This window comes from Solea senegalensis, unplaced genomic scaffold, assembly GCF_019176455.1.
Source record: "Solea senegalensis isolate Sse05_10M unplaced genomic scaffold, IFAPA_SoseM_1 scf7180000016140, whole genome shotgun sequence".
Classification (NCBI taxonomy): Eukaryota; Metazoa; Chordata; class Actinopteri; order Pleuronectiformes; family Soleidae; genus Solea; species Solea senegalensis.
In genome coordinates this window covers 1-25,511 of record NW_025321615.1, presented here as the reverse complement: position 1 = coordinate 25,511, position 25,511 = coordinate 1, and the positions used below count along the sequence as shown (strand labels likewise).

The window sequence follows — 25,511 nt, the reverse complement described above, 5'->3', positions numbered from 1 at the left end:
GACAATGCCTTTTGAAAGTGTACCTGAGGGCCGCGTCGTTCCAGTCAGAACCTGTGTTATGGCAAATGTGAGGTGTCTGATGAAGAAATAAAGTTGAATCGAAGTTGATTGTTGAAGCGTGGTTTATTTCTTTGCAAATAGAGAGTCAAGATGAACAACTGCTCCGTGGCAAGTACAAGATGGCTGTGAGAAACAAGAGGAAATCTGTGTATTGTATAGTAGGTGTTTGCGCCCTAAGGGTTGTCTGCGCAGCTGGTGAGAATGAGCTTGGGTCTCACAATCCGACAGGTCTATGAATCAGATTTTGTGTGGGAATAGCTAAGCTTGCTAGGTGTTTAGACTAAGGGTATAAATATGCTAGGGAGAGATATCTTGGAAGAGCTACAAGTGTGTAGGTCAAAGGTGAATGGCCTAGTATGAAGCTATAGGAATGTGTGTATGTGATCAGAGATGGAAAATGTTATTTTCCATAACAATTCCCCCCTTTTGATTATATATTAATCACTAAGCTAAAGAAAATAACATTTGGTAAAAATACACTGACTAACAAAGACTCACTACAAAACCCATATAAAGGCATTAAACAACCTTAAAGTAACCATGAATATGAACTTCAAAAAGCAATACAAAACAATATAAAACATATCATAACATCAATATATGGATATGGATATATGAAGGCGATTACACTAATAAAAAGGTTTTGATACCTCTAAAAGCATGAAATCAGATCAATAACACTCTTCTTTTTGTGCTAACATATCACAGTGGTTATGTTTGCTAATCTATTCTCAAGAAAAACATTAAATCAAAATCAATCATCAATGTAATTAATCAAAGAATCAAAAAGAGCATAACAAGACATCAAAAACATCATACCAGCCAGTTTAAGGATGTTTCATCAAAAAGTTACACTCCTAAAACACCAACAACATCAAAGATCAAAGATTGCTGTTGAAGGAAAAAGTCCAGGTTCCATGTCAAGGTTGAGGTCAAAGTCCAAGTTAGAGTCCTAGTCATAACGTCACTTCACCTAATGTGAAGTCGGCAACAAGAAAAAAGTCAGTCGGTGAGTTAAGCTTTACTGCCCGTTCAATGAGGTGATGGACGTCAGAATTAGTCAGATTTGTAAGCGTTGTCAGGTGTACGAGTCAAGTTAGAGTTGTCAACAACATGATGTTCAAACCGCAGTATTGGAAACACAATGATCAATGATAGGAACGCAAAACAAACCCGAGTTCCTCTTATACCACACAGTCATATGAATGTCATGCAGCAAGTTGGATGCTGGTTTTGGCAAAGCGTTTTTTACCTATTGGGAAACTTGAGATAATACGGAGGACAAGTTTTTGCAATAGTTCAACATTGCATCCTCACATTGGTCAGTGGAGGGCAGAGGTCGTTTTGGTGGAGCCACTCCTAAAGAGGGTGGTCGACCAAACAGAATCTCAAATGGACTCAAATTTGTTCTGCTCCTCTTTCTCATTCTCATGTAAGTGAGGACGAGAGGGAGAGCTTTTGATCCAAGAAAGACCGGTTTCTCTGATTTTCTTCACAGGGAAAATAGGTGTGTGCACAGCATTTTCACATGGAATGAATATTCCTGCGTCCAGTAATGATGTAAACACTGGTGTTGTTCCCTCAGTAGCTTCTCATTTGAGAGGATACTGCTGTTGGCATGGTCTGTAATGTGATTTAGGAGTAATGGTGACAGGATCACAATTCTTATTTAGTCCAACATCATATTTGTGTTTTGCCCACAGTGATTGTGGAAGTGTTTTCAGTGCAGGAATGACATTTGCTTCCTCTTGTGAGAGGAATGAATGAGACATTCATTTCACTCTGAATCAGATTGTGTATGCAGCATTAAAAAGGTCACATGACACAGAATACTACTGTGTGTCACTATCAGTATCAGTAGCAAGCATTTCCTCTTTGCATGAGTGTGTGAGTGAGTGTATGTGTGTGCATAACCTGTCTCAGAGGTATCAGCTGTCAGGTCATCCACTGGCCTCCCTTACCGCTGTCCTCCCCCTGTAGTCACTGTGACGTCATGCCGTTGTCTACGCTGCAACGATAGTTGGCAGCGTAGTCTCTGCTCCAGTGTCACGTTGTTTATACTGATAACCTCTCAATTTGGAGGGTTCTTCTTTCTGTACCAAACAGAGGAACATGTCTTCCACTCTTTTGTGTCTCTTATTTTCTCTCTTTTCTTGGAGACGCTCTTTCTGTTCTTGCTCTTAACAGCGGTTTCAATGTCTTTCTGAGTCCAAGTCCGATAAACCAGTATAGGTTCACCATCCTGTCCTGCCACCTCCATCATTGGAAGTTGGAAACCCTCTGCTGCTCCTCCCCAGGAAGAGGGAGGGAGCATTATCAGATGCAGATGGCCATGGTTGTTCCTGTATGGTTCTGAAGCTCTTTCCCCCACCCTTGTTAGAGCTGGAGGATCTGGAGTGCTGCTTGATGGCTGATCCTCATCCTCATATGCCAGAGGGAGTGGCTGTGGGAGCATGGATGCTTGTTGAGGTGCCGGGACGGGGCCGAGCTGACAACGTCGGGGTGGACAGGTGTCGAGGTCAGGATCCAGTGTTTGAGCAGTCAGCAGTGAAAGCTGGGGATAAAGCAAAGAAGAGAAAGACTGCTTTCCTTAATTTTTTTCTCTCACCAGACAATCTCGGACAATGCCCTCTTAACGTTCACAGGATTCCCGTGGTGACGATCTCTAAGAGTTGTCTGTGCAGCTGGTGAGAACGACCATGGGTCTCACGATCTGACAGGTTTAAGAAGGTTTGTGTGGGAATAACTAAGCTTGCTAGGTGTTTAGACTAATGGTGTAAATATGCTATGGAGAGTAATATCTTGGAAGACCTACAAGTGTGTAGGTCAAAGGTGAATGGCCTAGTATGAAGCTACAGGAATGTGTATGTGATCAAAGATGTAAAGAGTCCCATCAAAGTCCCATCCCTCCTTCTTCTTTTGGCAGCTGGAGAGTTTCCAGTCTTATTCTGGGTCTTTTGATATCATTTTATTCTAGCTCATAAATTGGGGTTTGGGGGACCTCTACTGGGGGTAGGGCTTGGAATAGGTATAAGGGTCAGGGTCAGCAAGTTCGGCAGCACCCCGCTGCACCCGCAGGCTGTAGCAGAGAGCCCCCCTTACAGCAACAACTTTGGCTCTTTCTCTCCCACTCCTGAATTCCCTGCTCCAGAGCCTGATGATGATCATGAAACACCTTTTGTAGAGGTAAAGAAAAATAAAAGAAAAGCAAGTAGTATAAGTTATAAAATGAATAATAAGTGTTTTGACGACAAACCCACACCATAGCTTCCCCCCAAACATTTATGACCTTCCCCAAAGTTTTCATTTTGGAATCCAATCAAATTCTTATAGAGCCCAACAAATTAAATTCTTGTTGAAAACTGACTTTGACATATTATGTTGTCAAGAAGTGAAACTGAACACAAGTAAAGAGTAAAGGTATCCAGCATGTGGAACAAAGGTCTAAGTGTAATTTCTATTGGCGAAAGTAAAGCTGATGGTGTTGGGATCTTTTTTTAAAACTGGTGATGTCACTATTATTCGTAAAACGAATGAATTCCTAATTTAATTCCTTGTAGATTGCTCATGTTGGATTGTTTTTACTGAGGAGAAAAAATACGAACGATACACGGGTACACCTCTCATGAGAGAACAAACATTTTTCAACTTTTTAAAAGACTTAAAGAACCGCTACTGGTCGGATACAAAATTATTTTATGTGGCGACTTTAAAGGGGACATATTATGCAAAATCAACTTTTTAACCATTTTAATACTTATATTTGGGACTAAGGAGGCCCTACCAGTCGCCTAAGTGTGGAAAAAGAGTACTCCGTCCTTTTTTCGTGGTCCCACTTAGTGTAAGTATAGGCGATAAAACGCTCGATGTTGAATTCCCTGCGCTTATGACGTCAGCATGCGCATTTCACCGCGAATGTTACCACCCACCAACCGCTTTACTTCGAGAGCTCCACCTTAGCTCCACCTTAGCTCCCGTTGTCCCTATAAAATGCAAGAGTGCAGGCGAGGGAGGAAAAGCAGTATCATGTCAACGCGAAGGGATAAGTGTGCTGTACGTGGCTGCACAGCGGATCACTCTGTTTTACACAAACTTCCAGCCTCACGGGACGTGCGTATCCAGTGGGTACATTTTATGTATGGAGCTGATGTGCCGGATAAAGTCAGCAAACGTGTGTTTGTGTGTTCGCACCACTTCGCGTTGGACTGCTTTGTAAACCTTGGTCAGTACAATTCTGGACTGAGCAGAAGATTGAAGCTGAAAAGGGGATCAGTACCAACTCTCCGTGGAGAGACCGCAGTGGAGCAAACTGTAAGTATTCTTTGGGAAACATATGCTTTGTTTGTCAATGTTCGTGTAACGCCAGCACATGCTAACTACTATCAGCTAACGTAGCACCACAGGCGTGCCGTGTTTGCTCTTGCCTGCTGCTATTTCATTAGAGACCAATTGAAAGTTTATGCCGTGCCAGTGCAGGACGTTGACTTGGTGACTGTGGTGCGTTGTTGTGGCCGGCGAAATACGCTCTACGTTCGTATACTTTTCATTGTTCGCGTAACGCTAGCACATGCTAACTACTATCAGCTAACGTAGCACCACAGGCGTGCCGTGTTTGCTCTTGCCTGCTGCTATTTCATTAGAGACCGATTGAAAGTTTATGCCGTGCCAGTGCAGGACGTTGACTAGGTGACTGTGGTGCGTTGTTGTGGCCGGCGAAATACGCTCTACGTTCGTATACTTTTCATTGTTCGTGTAACGCTAGCACATGCTAACTACTATCAGCTAACGTAGCACCACAGGCGTGCCGTGTTAGCTCTTGCCTGCTGCTATTTCATTAGAGACCGATGGAAAGTTTATGCCGTGCCAGTGCAGGACGTTGACTAGGTGACTGTGGTGCGTTGTTGTGGCCGGCGAAATACGCTCTACGTTCGTATACTTTTCATTGTTCGCGTAACGCTAGCACATGCTAACTACTATCAGCTAACGTAGCACCACAGGCGTGCCGTGTTAGCTCTTGCCTGCTGCTATTTCATTAGAGACCGATTGAAAGTTTATGCCGTGCCAGTGCAGGACGTTGACTAGGTGACTGTGGTGCGTTGTTGTGGCCGGCGAAATACGCTCTACGTTCGTATACTTTTCATTGTTCGTGTTTCCGTGCTGCACTGCTTGCACGAGCGGACAAACAGTAGGGACAAACCACGTTACTTTATGAGGTAGCTGGTCGGCACTAAGGACACAAAGGCATACATTGTGTGACTGCATTTTCTTTTATTGTATTGACTACTTTCTTATTATAATTTCTTATTAAGTAGGTAGATCTCTGCATCGTTTGTTGCCAAATTAGGGTAAGGCATGCATTACATATCGCTGCTCTTTGCGTCCAGGCTAGCACATCCGGACCGGTGGAAAAGGCTCATCATGTGGCGTGCCAGACGGACCCCCCAACAGCAACATAAACACGCTCAACTGGAACACAGCTTTCAATGAGGACTCTACAACCTCATTTCAGAAGTACAGGTTAGTTGACCAGAAGCTGCTGTATTACGTGATTAGATATCTTCTGCATTTGTGTATCATTACTGATTAGCGATGGGATTGCTTACCTTTCTAGAAATTTGCATAGATTCTCATAGATTCTCTTTTTCTTTTTCTAAAGGCACACAGACTAATTTTCCCTCCACTGATGTTGGTGTTGGCACAGCAGCTGCTCTGCCGTTTTTGACATCAACACCAATAAAGAGACCACGTAAGAGACGACGCACAGAATTGGAAGAGGTGGAAGAGGAAGAGGAGCCTGCAGAACACAGTTCTGTTGACATCCCGGTGCCACATGATTCCACATATGACCCTGTGGACACCTTGAATGAGTCCGCTGATGTTACGTGAGTTCCTTGATCTTTCAACGTAAACATGTGATTAGTCATTTCTGTGAAATTCCTCTACTTGGCCTTCGTCTAATTTTTGGTGAATCTTTTGTGTTAATTGCAGAAAGGAGTCTTCTGTTCCCGTTCATAAGACTCCCACTTACATTGTGTATGAGGACTGCCTAATGGAGCTGTTTCAGGTCTGCCCTGTGTGTAAGCGGAACTGTGACGTGCGGTCAAGAAGGCTAGGCACGTTCCTCTCTGTTGAACAGCAGTGTCTGAATTGTGAGTTCTCCAGAAAGTGGAATAGCCAGCCACTTGTTGGTAGCACTCCTGCTGGGAACCTGCAGCTATCCACCGCAGTGTATACCACTGGTGCGTCTTTCTTCAAGATTGAGAAGGTATTACATTTGGACATATTTAGCAATAAATGTAATGGAATACAGCATATGTTGTCGTCAATTTAAAGTGTGGGCGCCTGTCCTGTCTGTTTCTCTCTACCACAGGTTTTCCGGGCAATGCAGTTGAAGATGTTTAAATATGACTCATTTAGACGGCATGCTCGGATGTACATAGAGCCAGCGATTGTGCACAAGTGGAAGACGACACAGACTGCTATTTTGCAGCAGCTCAGTGAGCAGCAGAATGTCGTCCTTGGTGGTGACTTGAGAGCAGACTCTCCCGGTATGTAGTACTGTAACGAACGTGGCATAACAATCTCATTTATATCTGTATTCACAAGTGTCCTTGAAAACAATAAGAAAACACACAATGTCAAATCAAATGAAATGTCTATATTTACTTTGCTTTTCAAGGACACAGTGCCAAGTATGGTAGCTACACCATGATGGACCTGAGGACCAACACTGTTATTGATTTACAGCTGGTTCAAGTAAGTGACAGCCGATAATTCATCTCTTACAGTGTACCTGTAATCACCTGAAATAATCTGACTTGATTTGTTTTCTTACATGTAAAAGAGTAATGAGGTCGGGGGACGCTACCATATGGAGAAAGAGGGCCTGAAGAGGAGCCTGGCTCTGTTGGAGGAACGGGGTGTTACTATGGAGAGTATTGTGACTGACCGTCACCCCCAAATCCAGAAGTTCCTGAGGGAGTCCAATATCACACATTACTACGATGTGTGGCACATGGAAAAAGGTATGATTTCATGGCGTTTCCTTCCTTCCAACTGAGAGGCACAAAAACAGCATTTGTGATCACTGTAAATCATTTGCTTGTCCACACTTGCATGATTACTTATGTGCTCCTGCCTATTTGCAATGCAATTCTGACTGAATGCGATATGCGGTACTTACACATCAAAGACTAACACTGTTTGTGTTATTAGGGCTGTCCAGGAAGCTGTTGAAGATCTCACAGAACAAGGGCTGTGAGAAACTGACAAAATGGCTTTGCAGTATAAAGAACCATATGTACTGGACGGCTGCATCTTCCACATCGGTGCCTGAGAGAACTGCGAAGTGGACGTCCATTTTTAACCATGTCCTGGACGTCCACACCCACGACGACCCCGCTTTCCCCCAGTGTCTGCATCCAATCCGCCCCTCCACAGACAGGAGCAAGTGGTTGACAGCAGGTGTGTAAACATTGTCATGTGTAGGCATCATTCCTCTACTTAACATGATTATTATTATTATTTACAATGCCTTGTTTTTCACAGGAACACCAGCCTTCTGCAGACTGGAGAAGGCACTGACCAACAAGAGGGTCATGAAGGATGTGGGGAAGCTGAGCCCTCATTACCAAACATCGTCACTGGAGGCTTTTCATAGCCTCATTCTACGCTTCGCACCAAAGAATGTTGTCTTTCCTTTTCTTGGCATGCTGTGCAGGTAAAGAGGGTCTTCTCTGTTATTACAGTTGCGTAATGACATACAGGCACACCGAAATAAGCCAGATATGCAGCTACATGAGTGTAAATCATAATAGAAAATAAACTTGTTGACCTGTTAAATACAAGAAGGTGAACAGAAGGATAACAGAGTCCTGCATTCTTCAACTTGTTACATGTTATATGTACAGTCAGTTCATAATCTCATTTAGCATTTAATTCTTTTGTCTCCCAAGACTATACCTGGCAGTCATGCACTTCAACGAAAACACAGCCCGTCCACAGGCAACAAACTGTGATGGAGAGCCACTGTTCAGGCTCCAATTTCCAAAGTGGAAGAAAGGGGAATGCACAGCAAAGCCAGTGAAAGAGCAGGCAACGTTCAGTAAGTTTTGTTCTCTTTATTGAAAGTCACAAGAAAAAATTAAATGGCCTTTACAAAATCTTAGATAAATAAGATATTATATAAATAACACTATAACAAAAGTCTTACTAATAGTAAATGCACACAACCAATTACACACAATATTGCACTTTCTGTTATTGCAGAGTACGTGGACGAAACCATGGACCTGGTCTTTGAGAAAGTTTTTCCGGAGCCTGGTCCATACACAGAGGCGGTTCTGAGAATGTCCATCCCTGAAGATCTCTCTGCACAGTTCGAAAAGCCGGACCAGAAGGAGGTGATCGAGCGCTATGTGACGAGGTTCAGTCAAGGGCCGGTCTGAACCCCACATAGATGCCTTCAGCATCAGGGTACTCGATCCGTATCCGTCGGACGACACAGCTGGGCAGTGGCACCCGAAGTCTCCGTCCCAGAAAACCCCAACACCAGCTCACAAAGCTCCTGTATGCCAAGTATCTGTAACGGCTGAACATAATGTGTGTATATAACAATATTTAATAAATTTTGCTGTGTACAAATGTGACTTTGTGCAGAAATGTTTATATTCAAGTCTTTCATATGTAACATTTTTACAATAGTCAGACTGCCTTTTGAAAAAAATTAATAAGAGAACAAAGTGGAGAAATGGGTTCACCTAGCTGTACTTTTACTACAAGGACCAAAGAAAATGAAAAACAAAAATAACTTACTGTTCGCGTCCCCTGAGACGTAAAGGCCCATAGTCTGCTCTGTAGATGTTCAAAGCTTTCTGCAGAGAGAATACATTCAAGCACACAGGTTCGAAGCCAGGGTGGTCTGCCATGCAGGAAGGTGGGTTCTGCAGCTGGTTCAGTCTTCGTAGAACCTGTAAATGTGAAATAGTAATGTGAGGAAATGACAGAGACTACGTGCACACTCGATAGGCAAAAATGAAGGGGAAAGTAAAAATGCATGTGCTACTGTAAATGTATAGTTATGTTTTCGTTCAACAAGCGCTCATGTACTACCTTTGGTATCTCCCTGCAGCAGAGGTTCTCTGGGGATGTAGGCATTGCTGTACAATTGCCACAAGTACACCTAAACCACAGGGGAAAAAAGGGGAAACATTAGTTATACATGTATATTATTTCTAATATGATATTTGCGACTACATGTCAGGTGATAGATAGATAGATACTTTATTCATCTCAAAGAGAAATTCACAGTTCAGCAGCTCCAGAATATGTTACAAGATAGAAACATAAGAGGCATGCAAGTCTATGTACAGTCTAAATAAAAAAGTTATAAAGGCTATATGCCACGACATATGTTTACTAATTCGAAGTACAGCATTAGGCTGAAACGCAGTACCAACGGGTAAACGGACATTACTATAGGGTTCACGGAGGTGCCAGACAGTCACCTGTGGAACGGGGGATGGGGCTACGGTGCACGGGGGGGGGACATAACAATGACGTAACGTTATTACGGTTTAGCTGAGAATAAAAACGCCGCTATTCAATTCCCACTGCTGTGGAGAACTCCGGAGTAGCATTCCAGTCACTGAAACAAATCTAGAGTATTATAAGCAGTGAGTTACACAAACTGCGGCCAGCGGTCGCCGTATTTAGTCAGCGACTGTATATAACCGACGTACAAGCACACACATTTAAAAAAAAAAGTCAAATAGAGCGCATAACTGACCATTCTGACACGTCTTGTCGTAGTCTGCATACTACAACTTCTTCCGTGACCTCCTCTTGTTCAGGGTCGGACTCTGGTTCAAACATATATGGTTGAACCGCAAAGTTTCCTCCAGCAGCCATGTTTCTCCCACGGTCCACGTTCAAGTGTTGTCATGGTAGCGTGAGCGTGCCGGCTTCGGCACACCCCCTGGAAGAAGTGGGTGTGTTTGCCTGTGTCTCATTTGCATGTAAAGGGACAATGCACAAAACCGAGCGTTCTGAAAGGGGCGGGTTTAGCAGGGTTATTGAACTACTATGATTCTTCATCCTTATGGTATTTTGACCAAAGCATGTCACTGACATGTTCATTAGGACACCAGGGAACTATTTTAATGGGGGAAATGGGGTATAATATGTCCCCTTTAACACTCCACGAGTGAGTTCTAAAGTCTTGAAACTCGGCTCTGACGGTAATCGCTTGACTCAATTCAATTCTTATGTAGACTAATTGTGATCTTAACAAGTCCTGGCAAATTAATGTAGGCACACGCACCATGACGTCCAATCTGAAGCAGCATCCTGCAATTTGTCTTCTTTGTCTTCATTTGTCTAGTGTAACATTAACGATACTTTTGCAGTAGTATATTTATTGTGAGACACAATTATACATTTTTCCTAAATCTGTCCATGCCTCATCCATCTCTTCCTCTCCCTTCTTGTCCTCCTCCTCAGCACATGGAGAAGAGCTCCATGCTGGCTTTCCATCCAGTTAAGATGCACAGCTGCTATGAGAAGGTGGTGAACCTGAGCCTTGAGGGTCTGCAGCAACAGTTTGACGTGAGCAGCCCGTCAGTGTTTGTCCAAAGGGCCCAGATCCCCATGAGAGAGGTGAAACGGCTTAATCTGCTGGTTAGTCTATGTAAGAACACAATGGGAAGTTTCTATGAGAGCTAATCATTTTATTGACACTCATTTTATTTCTTGATCATTTTCCTACACTGTAGCTCCTGTTTGACCAGAGTTAGCCAAATAGTTGGATGATGAGGTTCTGACTGTAGCATTGATCAAAGACACAGTAGTGTTACATGTATGTCACAAAGTTAGGTACAAAACTACAAATTGTGTTTTACTTTAGCTTGTTCATTTTTGCAACATTTTGGCATAATAAGACACCTTTGTGTGTCTTATTATGTGTCTGAATTTATAAAAATTAATAAAATGCACATAGAAAGAGTGACAACTCTTTCATAGTCTTGATGACCACTCAAAGCTGCTTTAGTCTACATTTGTTTTTCCATTCACCCATTCACACCCATTCAATCACACTTTGATACAGCACATCTATGTGCAGCACATTTTTCTATCGCTCCTCCTTCATACTCATTCACACGCTGCTGCCAAGCCTAGAATAGTGAAGTCAGGAACCCACAACCTTTGAGTTGAAAGACGAGCACTGAGCTACTGTCACGTGTAGAACCTGATAATGTAATAAAACCTGATAATGTAATAACTTCCCGATAATGTAATAAAGTGCATTTCCCAATAATGTAATACACTTTTGACCAATAATGTAATAAAGTATTACATTAACAGGAGGTTATTACATTATCAGGTTAGCCTTCTTGACAACAATTATTGAAAAACAGTTGGTCTGTTTGTTTGATCTCCTGTTATTATGCTGTTTCTCCATGACACAAATGTGGCAAGACGTCAGTGAATAGAATCAGCTTCTTCCTTTTTTAGGGATCGCCACGGTGGATCGTCTTCCAGATAGAGATTAAATTGAAAATAAAAACTCTAAACACTAGACTTTTGTGAGAACAGGTGAACGTCACATAGTGCACCCTGAGAAATTATTACTCTGGACCAATGATCCTGACTATTTTTTCCAGTAGAGCCACACTTAGAAGACAAAGTCCACAGGAAAGCCACCTCACCTGCATTTTGGAATTCATTATTTCTGAGTTTTGATACAGGTGACTTCTGATGTATGATGCAATGGAAACTGATAAAGTTGGGCACGTCTTCTCTTTTTTCATGAGACCAACAAGACCCTTCTCCTTGCAAGACCTGACCAACTGAGTTTTTTGTCATCAAAAAATGTTCAATAGTGCATTGTGAATGTCCTCAGGCCAAGGAGTGGAAATAAGCACATTTCTTCTCGGAAAGAGTTTTCCTTTGGGTGAGGTTCAAGGAGAAGGGTCTTGTCTTAAAGGGTCTTAAATTCAAAGTCATAAGTTGATGTTATTGTTGTCGCAGAGAGGTGAAAGATTTAAACTCAGAGTTTACTTCACTGCTGCTGAAAGAACTCCAGACTATTTGAGTTTACAGAACTCTGCTGTGGCTCCAAGTGAAGAATAACAAAGCCAGACTCCAGCATAAAGAGGCTGAGTGAACATGATCTGAACTCTGTGGAGCAGAGTCATGGTGTCAGAGACTCTGTAGAAGGACAGAAGACCTGCTCTGTAGTCCAGGTAAACTCCCACTTTGGAGACTTTAACACCTGAGACGACAGTCTTGATACTGTTGTGAACAAACTCACAACTGTTTAGGTCACAATCTAAAGCCCAAGATTTGTAATTGTATCCAAAAACACATTCATCTGAACCTGAACTGCTGATGTTCTTGTACGTCACTGCTACAGAAACTCCTCTTCCTGTCCACTCCACCTCCCAGTAACAACGTCCAGTCACACTCTCTTCACTCAGGACCTGATAAACATCAGTGAATCTGTCTGTTTGATGAGGATAAGACTGAGGTTCATTCATTAATGTCACTTTTCTATTTCCCTCAGATAATAACAGCTCTGTGTGAGCTGTGTTTGGATCCAGTTTAATTTCCTGTGAATATCTGAAGAACTCAGCTCTGGTCTTTGGTTCTGGTTCTGTCAGTAAAACATCTACTTGTTCCACAGCCAGTGAGATGTTTGTCCACGTCTCGATCAGGAAGTCCTGCAGTTGACCTCGGTCCTTTGCCACAGCCGCTGTCACGTCCTCAAAGTGTCTCAGAGGACGGATGTGGATGGTGGACGAGTGTGTGGATGGACTGAGTGCTGACAGTGAGCGGTAGTTGAGGAGAAACTGGTTGTGGTCATGTGTGAGTGAGAGCTGCTTCAGTTCAGCTTCTTTCTTCTTCAGCTCAGTGATCTCCTGCTGAAGCTTCTCCTCGGCGTCTGTGACTCGTCTCACCTCAGTTTCCAGCTTGGATCTGATCAGCTGCATCACATCAGAGCTTCTCTTCTGCAGGAGACGCATCATCTCAGTGAAGCTCTCGTCTGTGTCCTTCACGGTTTTATCAGCAGAGAGAGTGAGAGTCTTCCTCTCCTGTTGAAGCACCTTCACATCTCTGTCTATGTCCTGGAGTTTCTGCTGGACTTCTTCTCGACTCAGATCCAGCTCTCTCTGCTTGTGCGTCCTTTCTGCTGCAGCTGAGACCGTGTCGTGGTCTTTATGTTCGTCCACAGAGCAGAGATAACAGATACACTGCTGATCAGTGCGGCAGAACAAGTCCATCATCTTATCATGACGAGGGCAGATGTTCTCCTGGAGGTTCTTGGACGGCTCCACCAGCTTGTGTTTCTTTAATGCAGGTGCTTGAAGATGAGGCTGGAGATGTCCCTCACAGTAAGAGGCCAAACAAACCAAACAGTTATTGAGAGCTTTACGTTTCCTGCCAGTGCAGACATCACAGGCCACATCTTCAGCTCCAGCATAGCAGTGATCAGCAGGAGCAGCGTGGAGTCCAGTCTTCTTCAGCTCCTCCACTAAATCTAAATCTTTCTTCAGTTTAGACCTCGGTTTGAAGATCTCTCTACAATGAGGGCAGCTCCGCCTCTGCTCCTCTCTGTGGTCTTTAATACAGTTTTTACAGAAGCTGTCTCCACAGGTAAGAGTCACAGGATCCTTCAAAAGATCCAAACAGATGGAACAAGACAAGGTTTCTCTGTGCAGCTGAACTCCTGCCATGTCACCGCTCTGTCACCACGACTGTCTGAGTTTCTCTTCCTCAGAATTCTAACAGGTTTGAAACAGGTTTGAGCTCTGATCTCAACAACATGTGACGCGGCAGTGGGCAGAGCCTGACGGCTCTGACTCTTCTCCACCTGTTGGCTCACCTCCTCCCATTGTCAAACTGCAGGCGTGAGGGGGAGGGAACCAGGAACCACTCCCACTCTGGCATAGAGTGACCTCTGCTCTGAATGACACTCCCTGTGTGTGTGTGTGTGTGTGTGTGTGTGTGTGTGTGTGTGTGTGTGTGTGTGTTTGTGTGTGTGTGTGTGTGTGTGTGTGTGTGTGTGTGGGTGGGTATGTGTGTGTGTGTGTGTGTGTGTGTGTGCGTGTGTGAGAGAGAGAGAGATGAACCAACTTGGAATGGACTGCCTGATTTGAACAATGTTCAGGTCATTGTCACTTGAAAGTCTTTTCCCTGTTGGCTTATTATTATATGTTTTGTAGTTAAATCTTTTTCTAATGAAGCATGACATGGCTTAAAGTTTTAGAAAAAAAAAAGTTTGTATTGTATTTAGGTGGTCTTATAAAGTTGATGAACCCATTAAGATATTCCATGACATGTCATTTAGCAGTCACTTTCATCCAAAGTGACTAACAATGGAATTGAGTACAATCAGCCAGGGGTGGAGTCGTACTTGCGACCATGATGTCTTTCGTACACAGGGTACCGGTCTTAACCACTGAGCCACTCTACCCCCATATATGTGAAATATGTCTTATATCCTATATCCTATCCTATGTCGATACATGTTACTAGATTATATCAGACAGTGGTCATGAAATTATTGCATTTCTTTTTCCCACAAAAGTTATATGGCATGTGAAAAGCAAAAGATAATCGTGGAATAACATTAATATTTCCAAAAATGTGTTCCATTGACCGGGCTTGAAACCTAAAAGCAACAGAAAACTTTTTTTTAATTCCCTTCTGCTCTGCATTTTTACAGAACCACAGGAAGTGAACAACACTTCCACTGAAGGCCGCCTTGGTTCACCTGGTGGACCAAGAGCTTCTTGATATGAAGGACACCACAGTTCGATACTGAGTGTCAAACCTGAGCTGCCAGCATCGGAATCCAACGGTTTATTGATGCTTGGAATTCTCACACAGTTTCAGGTATTTGATCCATTTGAGCAGTTGTATCCCCAACACAAAAATAAATTTCACTTAGCAGGGAGCCTGCTGTGAGGATTACTTCCCCCTTGGCAACACCTGAGGTCCACTTCCTCAGGTCCCATTGAGTATTTTCAAATTCAAAATGTGTGAAGAAAATCATTTCAGTGTAATCAAATCAGTGCATCTGAAAAGTATTCAGATGCACTGGCTTTCATGTAATAACCTTTACCCTCATTTATTACACATTTTGATGTGCTAGAGACTTGATTTAAATAAATAGCATAGCATTAATTAATTAATTTTAGATAATTTAGGCAGCTGACAAAACAATACTGTGGAATTACAGTTGCCTGATGGCCAAAAAATGATTACCCTGTTATTTGTTGTAAAAAGTGAAGTTTGACCCTATATTCCTCCATATACAACATATCTTATTAACTTGTGATAGGATGTGGAATTTGAGACACGGCCCCATGACAGAATAGACAAACATATACAGTAAAAGTATTTCATACTACTAGTATATGAAGCACGCCCCCATTATTTTTCTTGCTTATATCATTTCAAAGGCCTTGTGTCATCTGTAAAAAAAACAAAAAAAACCCAGCAAAAACTCAAGTAACAATACCGTTTCTCGCCAGTAGGTGTCAGCGTGAGGATGATGAATGAGTGACTGCCACTTGAAGTTCACAGTAAAGAGCGCCACACAGATTATGGATGGTTATTCATGAACGTCTTCTCTACTATATTCACAGATTCACAGTGTTTCTTGCACAATAAAATCACTGGCACCAAGAAGAACATTGTTATCATTGTGCAAGTGTAAAAAAAAAAAAGAAGGGAAATTTGACCCAGGATTACTCAATAAGTATACGGTAAAAGTACTCCATATTACTAATATATGAATTAATTTTATACCTAAAACGGAAGATTACACAGGCCATAAAATACATCTATCTTATGCTTGATTTGATGTAATTATTTTCCATGTAATCACTATAATATGATAGGCATAGGGTTTGTTTTGATAAATAATTAATATATAATCAGTACATTGTGACTGATGGTTAATGAGGTCTCAACCTCGACTTCAGCGTCTCAGGCTATGTCTTGACCGTCAGGATGAATTGAGCCCCAAACAAAGTATTGTGTACCTATAATTGCAACCGAAAGTCAAAAATATTCACATTTAAGAAGCTGAAAAATGACAGAAACTCGAAAATATTCAACAATTATTTTACATGTAATCACTATAATGTGATATAATTGTTATATAATAAATTAAATTGACATATAATTTGAACATTTATTTTTCAGTATGTTGTAATCGCATCCTATAGGACTTTATTTTGAAAACCAGAAATAAGACTGCTTGGTTATGGCAGTTTAAGTATAATTGACAAAAAAGGGGTGAAGGGAGCCCAGGTTACTCCAAAAGTATACATTAAAAGTACTTCATATTACTAGCATATGAAATACAAGAGGTACTGAGTCCAGTGAAAGTAAAATCATAAACTACTGATTAAAAAAATAAGGATTTTATACTTCATCAAAAATGATTACCCTATTGTTTGTTGCAAAAAGTGAACTTTGACCCTATATTCCTCCAAAACGTATACAGTAAAAATACTCCATACTACTAGTATATGAAGTATAAGTGGTACTGAGTTCAGTGAAAGTGAAATCATACACTACTAATACAAATTATGGATTTTAATCTTCATCAAAAACGGATGATCACACAGGTCATACAAAACATCCAGCTTATGTTTGATTTGATGTAATTATTTTACATGTAATCACTATAATATGATCAGGTTAGGGTCAGTTTTGATAAATTATTTAACCTTTTTCTTTTTCAGTACATTGTGACTGATGTTGATGAGGTCGAGGTCTTCAGCGTCTGAGGCTGTGTCTTTGACAGTCAGGCTGAATTGAGCCCCAAACAAAGTGAAACATAGTGTTTACCTGTAATTGCACCTGTGTAAACCAAACCAGACTTTTGTTTGGGTTCACGTAAAGGGCAAGTCTTTGAAGTCCCTCAAGATGTCTGTTTGGTTTTTTTACTCAAAGGAGTGAATGTGTGTATGAGCCTCTTTGTAGGTGTAGGTGCCTGTGTATCATGTCGATTTGAACTTGATGTGAGAACAAGAAGTGTCTGGAGTTGCACATACACACACACACACACATTCATTCCTAAACCCACATTCACACCATACTATGATATCCCTAAAATACACCAAAATCATTTTAGCTTCAGATATTGATTGTTATATGATAATGAAAAATGTTGATATTCCCTGACAGTGGTAGATTTATATTACATAAAAATTAACTTCACCTACACCAAATTTCAAGCAATTTACATCAACACAGCCAAATATATCAACAAAAAAAATCCAAAAGCACGAAGAATGCAGAGGGTTAAAAAAGATTTGTTCACAGAATCTTTCTGCATGACTGGAGTGCAGACTCCCTGTAACACAGTCAATGAACTGAAATATGCCACTCGACTCTTCCAGTGCGGACACTCTGCCAATCAGTTGCCGACAGTCTGTCGACGTCACATGTAGTATGACGTATTAGTATGTTGTTCCTCCTCGATCTCCCTTCGAGGTCAGTCATCTTTTCTTGCATCTGTCGTGGGCTTGGGCTTCAGCAAGATTCCCCTTCTGTATCTGTAGTTCATTTATATTATCTGTTAGTTTACGCTCAATCTCTTGTTGTAGAATGATCATTTCTTCTTTAATTTCCTTTTTCAGTTCGTCTTTTAGTGTGGTTAGTTTGTGTCATAGCTCTTTAAGGTCTTTAATGTCTTACCGTAGCTAGCCCAACTCGCAGTGTTTCGTTGTGTTCTTGTCCTGTTGTGTCATTATTTTGCCTGAAAAGTTCATTCATGAGGCTAATATTTGACAGATTATACCTCACCCAGTTATTTGTACTGTGGAATACAACCCATGAAATGCTCATTTCCACATGTTAAAAAGTGATTATGATGACTCTGAAAAGTGCAATCGATAAGTCTGTCCAAATGATGAATTTATTCCACCCTTCCCAATTATGAGCTCCCTGATTTATCTCCTCCTGACTGGATTGACGACTATGACAAAAATCTGAATCTGACTCTGAATCCCATTTGACCTGAACCACAATCGGTCCTTAAACTGTTAATATGGTTGACACTTTTTGACTGTAGCTTAGCTCTTTTTGTTAGGTGTTAGGTAGCTTCAGAACAACACTTGGGCACATATTGGTCAGAGCATATAACAACAATCTTATCAAGTAAAGTCTTTTCCTCGCCTTCGTATTTGACCACAACACCCAGGCGCATGGTCCCATTTAATGTTAAACTTGGTGCGCATACAACCAATAACTCGTTCCATGTGGATCCTGGAGTGAGCTAGTTTGCTGGTCTGTTCTACATCCTTTGCATCCAGTTGGCTGCGGCCCCTGGTGAATGCAGGGATTTTCAGTGTGGCACCCTGCTGTCCACCTGTGTTGTCCATTGGAGCAGCATCCTCCTGACATGTCTGTGCCTCTTAATCTGACGACGCTGTTTCCATCTCAGCTACAGATGAAGTGTTGTCTGAGTCTGATGGTGATAAGAATAAGAAATATTGTTGTTATACAATATCATTTGAAATCCAAAAATAAATCACAAGGTGCTGTAAAATCATACATATTGATACACATCTTATCCATTAATTCAGGGATAACAAAGTACCAAAACGTCTGCTAAATGACATGTAAAAGATGAACGAACCAGTCTTTCATTGCAGTTTTAAAAGTTCATATTACTCAATCAGCAAACACACTCACACACACGCACGCACGCACGCGCACACACACACACACACACACAAACATTCATTCCTAAACCCACAGTCACACCATCAGAGCTGGATTAAATAAATGGACTATACTAGGCAGAATGTATTTTTTGGGCTCCCCTCCATGTTATTTATGAATTGAAATCTGAAACCTACCAAAGTTACTAATAAAAGTGAATTCACATTTTACATAGCATAGTCTTTGGTTACGAGTTGGTTCTTTGTATGCCAAAATAAGTCATGTGTCGTATATTAAACAGTCTATCAGACTATTTTTTGATTTTTATTACCGTAAACAAGACAATAAGCAAATAAGATAAATGTTGTAAGCTATTGCATTTTGCAGAAAATCTTAATTAAATGTGTTGATTAAATTGAATAGTGTAATAAGTAGTCAAATATACAATGAAACCAATACAATTTGCAGTAAGAGAAACTGTGCTGTAGTGGTAAAGAGGTTTATTTTCATGGACAAGCATCACCTCTCTTCCATTTTCTGGTATTCAACACTCAGCAGCTCAGCTCCTGGTCTGGACTGTTCTGCAGTTTTCTCCACTGGTCTGGATGTTTCTCTGGATGGTGTACTGTGCAGTGTTGTTTTTGGAAGCCATTCTAGATTTAGTCTTAGTTTTAGTCTTTTGGACTAAAACGCTTATTAGTTTTAGTCACGTTTCAGTCATTTCTATAGTGCACTGTCACACATAAGTTTGACATGAAATTTCTTCCGCCGGTGGTGCGCCGCGACCGGCTTGGAAGGGCTCGGGGCGAAGGTGGTTTACAGTGAACCACCGCGGACATGTGCACTCGCTGCGGCTTCTCCCGCCCGCCTGCCCCCAGCGCGACTGTCGATCGGAGCAGACTGTCCTCAGTGCGCCCTGACAGCGTTGCGTCATCAGGACGAGGAGTGTAAATCGTCTTGAAACGCGGACCAAGTCATTTTCAGGTTTTAATTGTCCCCTTGCCAATCGGGCCCTAGGCACGTGCCTAGTTTGCCTTTGCGTTAATCCGGCTCTGGTTGCAGCATCAGTCGCTGACCAAGGAATTACTGGGGAAGTTGACGGTAGACGGGATCTATTGACATGTCACAGGAAGATGCTCAAAAATTTAGAGGTAAGTGAAATTTTACATTACATTACATGTCATTTAGCAGGCGCTTTTATCCAAAGCGACTTACATTATGATAATGAGCTAAATAGCAGGCCAGGTGGCTAAAGAGTTGTTGCTAAAATGTGTTCATTAATAACTACGTCTTTTCACTCATTGAAAATACATACATACATACACATGTATTTAAACACACACACGAATTAATCGAAATATAGTTAATAATAATATATGCACATGTAAATGTTCCATGCTCTTTTTTTTTCTTTTTCGCTTAGCTGTTTTTTGCGAAAGTTTAGTGTTTAAATACAGTCAGTATCCTATCTCTGAGATATCTCTGAGATGGTGTTGTGTGCGACGTTACACGGGAGCCAGACTTTCTGTCTGAACAGTTCCACTGTCCTCTCACCCGGACCGCTCATCCGTCTTCGCGGAACCGCTTGCTGTGTTTCGGCTGCCTCTTCGGTTGTGAGGACTGTGGGTCACATTGCTGATCTGTTCAGAGAGGTTCACTGGTGCTGCTGCTGCAGGTATCCTGTTGTAATTATTATAATTTTTCATGACAGTCTTTTCCATTCTTACAACGCACAGTTAACGTGACTGGATTCTGCTTCATTGTAAGGTCAAATTGGAATTCAAATGAAAACATTTTATTAATAGATCAATAGAACACTGAACATTGTTTTCACCATACACTTGAGTATATGGCAGGAATGTTCACTCCCAAGAATTGTTGTTATAAAAGATTAATACTTTTGTCCTGCATCAGTCCTCCTCAAAACTACCAAATATTCAATCATTTCCATATTACAAATGTCCTCTTTTCAAATTAAGAGGGGAGGGAGTACATGATTTATCTGATGCTACACAAAACTAACAATGCTTCAAAGTTAATATTGTGGGTAATCTTTGACATATTCAAGACTGATTAAAAAGAAAATCTCCCAGCCACCCAACATTTGTCATATCTGTTGCCAGTGCAACCCATGAAATGCTCATTTGTACTTGTCATAAAGTCACTGCAGCTCTGACCTTGTAACCTAAATATCTCTCTGCTCCAAAATCACTTTGTTTCATACATGAGGCTAATGCCTGGCAGATTAAACCAATCTTAGCCAATCTTCATCACTAATTTTTATGTTAAATTCTGATTCCCATCTTTTATTTTGTAGCCATTTTTTATATAGTCCCAATATAATTCTAATTGTGGTTTCTTTGTATGCGTTGATTATGATGATCTGGATCACACTATTCACTTCTCAGGAGGGGTCCATCCTGATCTCTTTCATATAGTAGTCTCTAAGTTGCAGGAATCCACAGAATTCATGATTGATTATCCGAATCCTTTTTTTCTGTCATATTTTGGAAACTCTCCAGCTGTCCATCTTTCACCAAAACACACCATGCTGTGATTCCCTTGGTTGTCCACTGTTTAAATCCTATATCGTACCTAGTCGGTGTAAAATTGCTATCATATTCAATTAATTAGTGTCTTTCTGTATCTTGCACTTGTCTAGTGTAACATTAGTGATACTTTTGCAGTAGTATATTTATTGTGAGAGACAATTATACATTTTTCCCAAATCTGTCCATGCCTGCATCTCTTCCTCTCCCTTCTTGTCTTCCTCCTCAGCACATGGAGAAGATCTCCATGCTGGCTTTCCATCCAGTTAAGATGCACAGCTGCTATGAGAAGGTGGTGAACCTGAGCCTTGAGGGTCTGCAGCAACAGTTTGACGTGAGCAGCCCGTCAGTGTTTGTCCAAAGGGCCCAGATCCCCATGAGAGAGGTGAAACCTCAACTACTGATTAACCAGTCTAATATAGACTTGTTAGTGGTGGTTAACTGGTTAACACAATGGGAAGTTTCTATGAGAGCTAATCATTTTATTGACACTCATTGTATTTCTTGATCATTTTCCTACACTGTAGCTCCTGTTTGACTAGAGTTTGTCAAATAGTTGGATGATGAGGTTCTGACTGTGGCATTGATCAAGAACACAGTAGAACTAAAGGCGAACATCTTTTGGCGGTTCGATAACTCAGTGGACAGTTAGATATAGTTGTCTACAGACATGCCACAATACAGACTGTGGAACTGGGTGTAGTACATTATCATATATTATCATTATTTCATGGGATATTCCTATATGAGTCAGTTTGTCTGGTGTTACATGCATGTATGTCACAAAGTTAGGTACAAAACTACAAATTGTCTTTTACTAGATGTTTGAGCAGATCCTTCATCAGAGTCTCGAGTCTCAGAGGAGCTGTGTAAGATCATCCAGCACTGCCAGGACAGAGTCATTAAGGTAATACACAAAGAAAACAGGCTTGTGCATCAAATTCATAACATCCACATGTATATCTAATAATATTACATCTGGCATTCATAACAAATTCATAACATCCACATGTATATCTAATAATATTACATCTGGCATACTCCAGCCCTGGGAGTGAAGCTTTTGGTCTGGCCTTGTTTTAATGTTAATGAAAATTCAGGGTTTTGTTTCACTTCAGATGAGCACAAATTAAGACGTCAGGAAACGTAAGTGACTGCCACTGCCTGTGTTACTCCTAGTATATGAAATCAGTGTTTTTCTCTTTCTCGTTCTTAAATAAGATGCCATCATCCCAGTTTCTTGAATGTCTAGTGAACTAAACATCAATTAGGGAGATAACCACGTCCTGTGCCAAATTAATAAAATGCACATGGAAAGAGTGATACCACTATTGTTCATGAAAGATTGCACCAAAACAACTCAAAATTAAGTGAACTAATTTCAAATGTACCGGTTTCTTAACAGTTGACCTTTCACAATGGCAACATTCAGTGTTTTTTTTTCTTTTTTTCTGGAGCCTTTAACTCAAATAATGCAATAATATATGTAGAATATAATCAAACCTCTTACTGACCTGAATGACGGTGGTCTAATAATGACCATCGTAGGCATGAATGATTGTGAAATTGATTACAGTCAAAATAATATAAGATGTAGCTACTTGTTTGAATGAGATTACCGGCATCTTGTGAAATGTGCCAGTAAACAAATAAAAGTGCCGGTTCTGTGTACTGAACAGTACCGGGCCACTTCTAGTTAATAATTGTACTGTAGTGACAGTGATGGTATTTTATGTACAGGGGGGTACAGAAGTATATCTTTTAAGATGTTAAAAATGAAAAAAGTCACTAAACAGCCTTATCTCAGCTGAATGCGCACACAAAGAGACACTAATAGAAAAACACATCCCAACAGTGAAATCATTACAGTATCAAACACTGAAAAAGTCACTAAACGCCTTATCTCAGCTGAATGCGCACACAAAGAGACACTAATATAAAAACACATCCCAACAGTGAAATCATTGCAAAATCAAACACTGAGGGTACGGAAGTATAAGTTTTAAGATGTTAACTTCATTTGTGAGTTTTATGTTACGAGACAGTAGAAAAATTAAAAAAGTCACTAAACAGCCTTATCTCAGCTGAATGCGCACACAAAGAGACACTAATAGAAAAACACATCCCAACAGTGAAATCATTACAGTATGAAACACTGAAAAAGTCACTAAACGCCTTATCTCAGCTGAATGCGCACACAAAGAGACACTAATAGAAAAACACATCCCAACAGTGAAATCATTGCAAAATCAAACACTGAGGGTACGGAAGTATAACTTTTAAGATGTTAACTTCATTTGTGAGTTTTATGTAACGAGACAGTAAAAAAATTATAAAAGTCACTAAACGCCTTATCTCAGCTGAATGCGCACACAAAGAGACACTAATAGAAAAACACATCCCAATAGTGAAATCATTGCAAAATCAAACACTGAGGGTACAGAAGTATAACTTTTAAGATGTTAACTTCATTTGTGAGTTTTATGTAACGAGACAGTAGAAAAATTATAAAAGTCACGAAACAGCCTTATCTCAGCTGAATGCGCACACAAAGAGACACTAATAGAAAAACACATCCCAACAGTGAAATCATTACAGTATCAAACACTGAAAAAGTCACTAAACGCCTTATCTCAGCTGAATGCGCACACAAAGAGACACTAATAGAAAAATACATCCCAACAGTGAAATCATTGCAAAATCAAACACTGAGGGTACGGAAGCATAACTTTTAAGATGTTAACTTCATTTGTGAGTTTTATGTAACGAGACAGTAGAAAAATTATAAAAGTCACTAAACGCCTTATCTAAGCTGAATGCGCACACAAAGAGACACTAATAGAAAAACACATCCCAACAGTGAAATCATTGCAAAATCAAACACTGAGGGGTACAGAAGTATAACTTTTAAGATGTTAACTTCATTTGTGAGTTTTATGTAACGAGACAGTAGAAAATTTAAAAAAGTCACGAAACAGCCTTATCTCAGCTGAATGCGCACACAAAGAGACACTAATAGAAAAACACATCCCAACAGTGAAATCATTGCAAAATCAAACACTGAGGGTACAGAAGTATAACTTTTAAGATGTTAACTTCATTTGTGAGTTTTATGTAACGAGACAGTAGAAAAATTAAAAAAGTCACGAAACAGCCTTATCTCAGCTGAATGCGCACACAAAGAGACACTATTAGAAAAACACATCCCAACATCCTAAAAACACATCCCAAAAATTAAAAAAGTCACTAAAACAGCCTTATCTCAGCTGAATGCGCACACAAAGAGACACTAATAGAAAAACACATCCCAACAGTTAAATCATTACATTATCAAACACTGAAAAAGTCACTAAACGCCTTATCTCAGCTGAATGCGCACACAAAGAGACACTAATAGAAAAACACATCCCAACAGTGAAATCATTGCAAAATCAAACACTGAGGGTACAGAAGTATGACTTTTAAGATGTTAACTTCATTTGTGAGTTTTATGTAACGAGACAGTAGAAAAATTAAAAAAGTCACAAAACAGCCTTATCTCAGCTGAATGCGCACACAAAGAGACACTTATAGAAAAACACATCCCAACAGTGAAATCATTGCAAAATCAAACACTGAGGGTACAGAAGTATAACTTTTAAGATGTTAACTTCATTTGTGAGTTTTATGTAACGAGACAGTAGAAAAATTATAAAAGTCACGAAACAGCCTTATCTCAGCTGAATAAGCACACAAAGAGACACTAATAGAAAAACACATCCCAACAGTGAAATCATTGCAAAATCAAACACTGAGGGTACGGAAGTATAACTTTTAAGATGTTAACTTCATTTGTGAGTTTTATGTAACGAGACAGTAGAAAAAATTTAAAAGTCACTAAACGCCTTATCTCAGCTGAATGCGCACACAAAGAGACACTAATAGAAAAAAACATACCAACAGTGAAATCATTACAGTATGAAACACTGAAAAAGTCACTAAACGCCTTATCTCAGCTGAATGCGCACACAAAGAGACACTAATAGAAAAACACATCCCAACAGTGAAATCATTGCAAAATCAAACACTGGGGGTACAGAAGTATAACTTTTAAGATGTTAACTTCATTTGTGAGTTTTATGTAACGAGACAGTAGAAAAATTAAAAAAGTCACGAAACAGCCTTATCTCAGCTGAATGCGCACACAAAGAGACACTAATAGAAAAACACATCCCAACA

General features: G+C 40.6%; 2 protein-coding genes across 4 annotated transcripts; one reads left to right on the top strand and one right to left on the bottom strand.

The window, feature by feature from the left end:
• Positions 1 to 104: 104 nt before the first annotated feature.
• Positions 105 to 13,903, bottom strand: LOC122762858 (tripartite motif-containing protein 16-like). 3 transcript variants are annotated; one of them, XM_044018048.1, is made up of 4 exons: positions 11,766 to 13,903; positions 9,172 to 9,241; positions 8,875 to 9,029; positions 8,182 to 8,650 (listed from the first exon to the last, which is right to left on the bottom strand). In XM_044018048.1, the coding sequence occupies exon 1, from the start codon at positions 13,791 to 13,793 to the stop codon at positions 12,144 to 12,146; it is 1,650 nt and encodes a 549-aa protein (XP_043873983.1). In that variant the 5' UTR covers positions 13,794 to 13,903; the 3' UTR covers positions 8,182 to 8,650; positions 8,875 to 9,029; positions 9,172 to 9,241; positions 11,766 to 12,143. The 3 variants fall into 3 exon arrangements, with proteins under 3 accessions (XP_043873985.1, XP_043873983.1, XP_043873984.1); XM_044018050.1 differs by lacking the exons at positions 8,182 to 8,650; positions 8,875 to 9,029; positions 9,172 to 9,241 and adding an exon at positions 105 to 2,614; XM_044018049.1 differs by lacking the exons at positions 8,182 to 8,650; positions 8,875 to 9,029; positions 9,172 to 9,241 and adding an exon at positions 10,209 to 10,743.
• A 5,959-nt stretch (positions 13,904 to 19,862) lies between these two features.
• Positions 19,863 to 22,235, top strand: LOC122762859 (protein Niban 2-like). Its single transcript, XM_044018052.1, has 3 exons — positions 19,863 to 19,895; positions 21,523 to 21,678; positions 22,115 to 22,235. Exons 1-3 carry the CDS (start codon positions 19,878 to 19,880, stop codon positions 22,202 to 22,204), a joined length of 264 nt encoding a protein of 87 aa, XP_043873987.1. The 5' UTR covers positions 19,863 to 19,877; the 3' UTR covers positions 22,205 to 22,235.
• Positions 22,236 to 25,511: the final 3,276 nt, after the last annotated feature.

Excerpts from the sequence above, each read along its gene's own strand:
- LOC122762859 (XM_044018052.1), top strand. Across the intron at positions 21,679-22,114 it reads CCCAGATCCCCATGAGAGAG|ATGTTTGAGCAGATCCTTCA; the intron begins GTGAAACCTCAA and ends GTCTTTTACTAG.
- LOC122762858 (XM_044018050.1), bottom strand. The coding sequence starts at position 13,793 with ATGGCAGGAGTTCAGCTGCACAGAGAAACCTTGTCTTGTTCCATCTGT.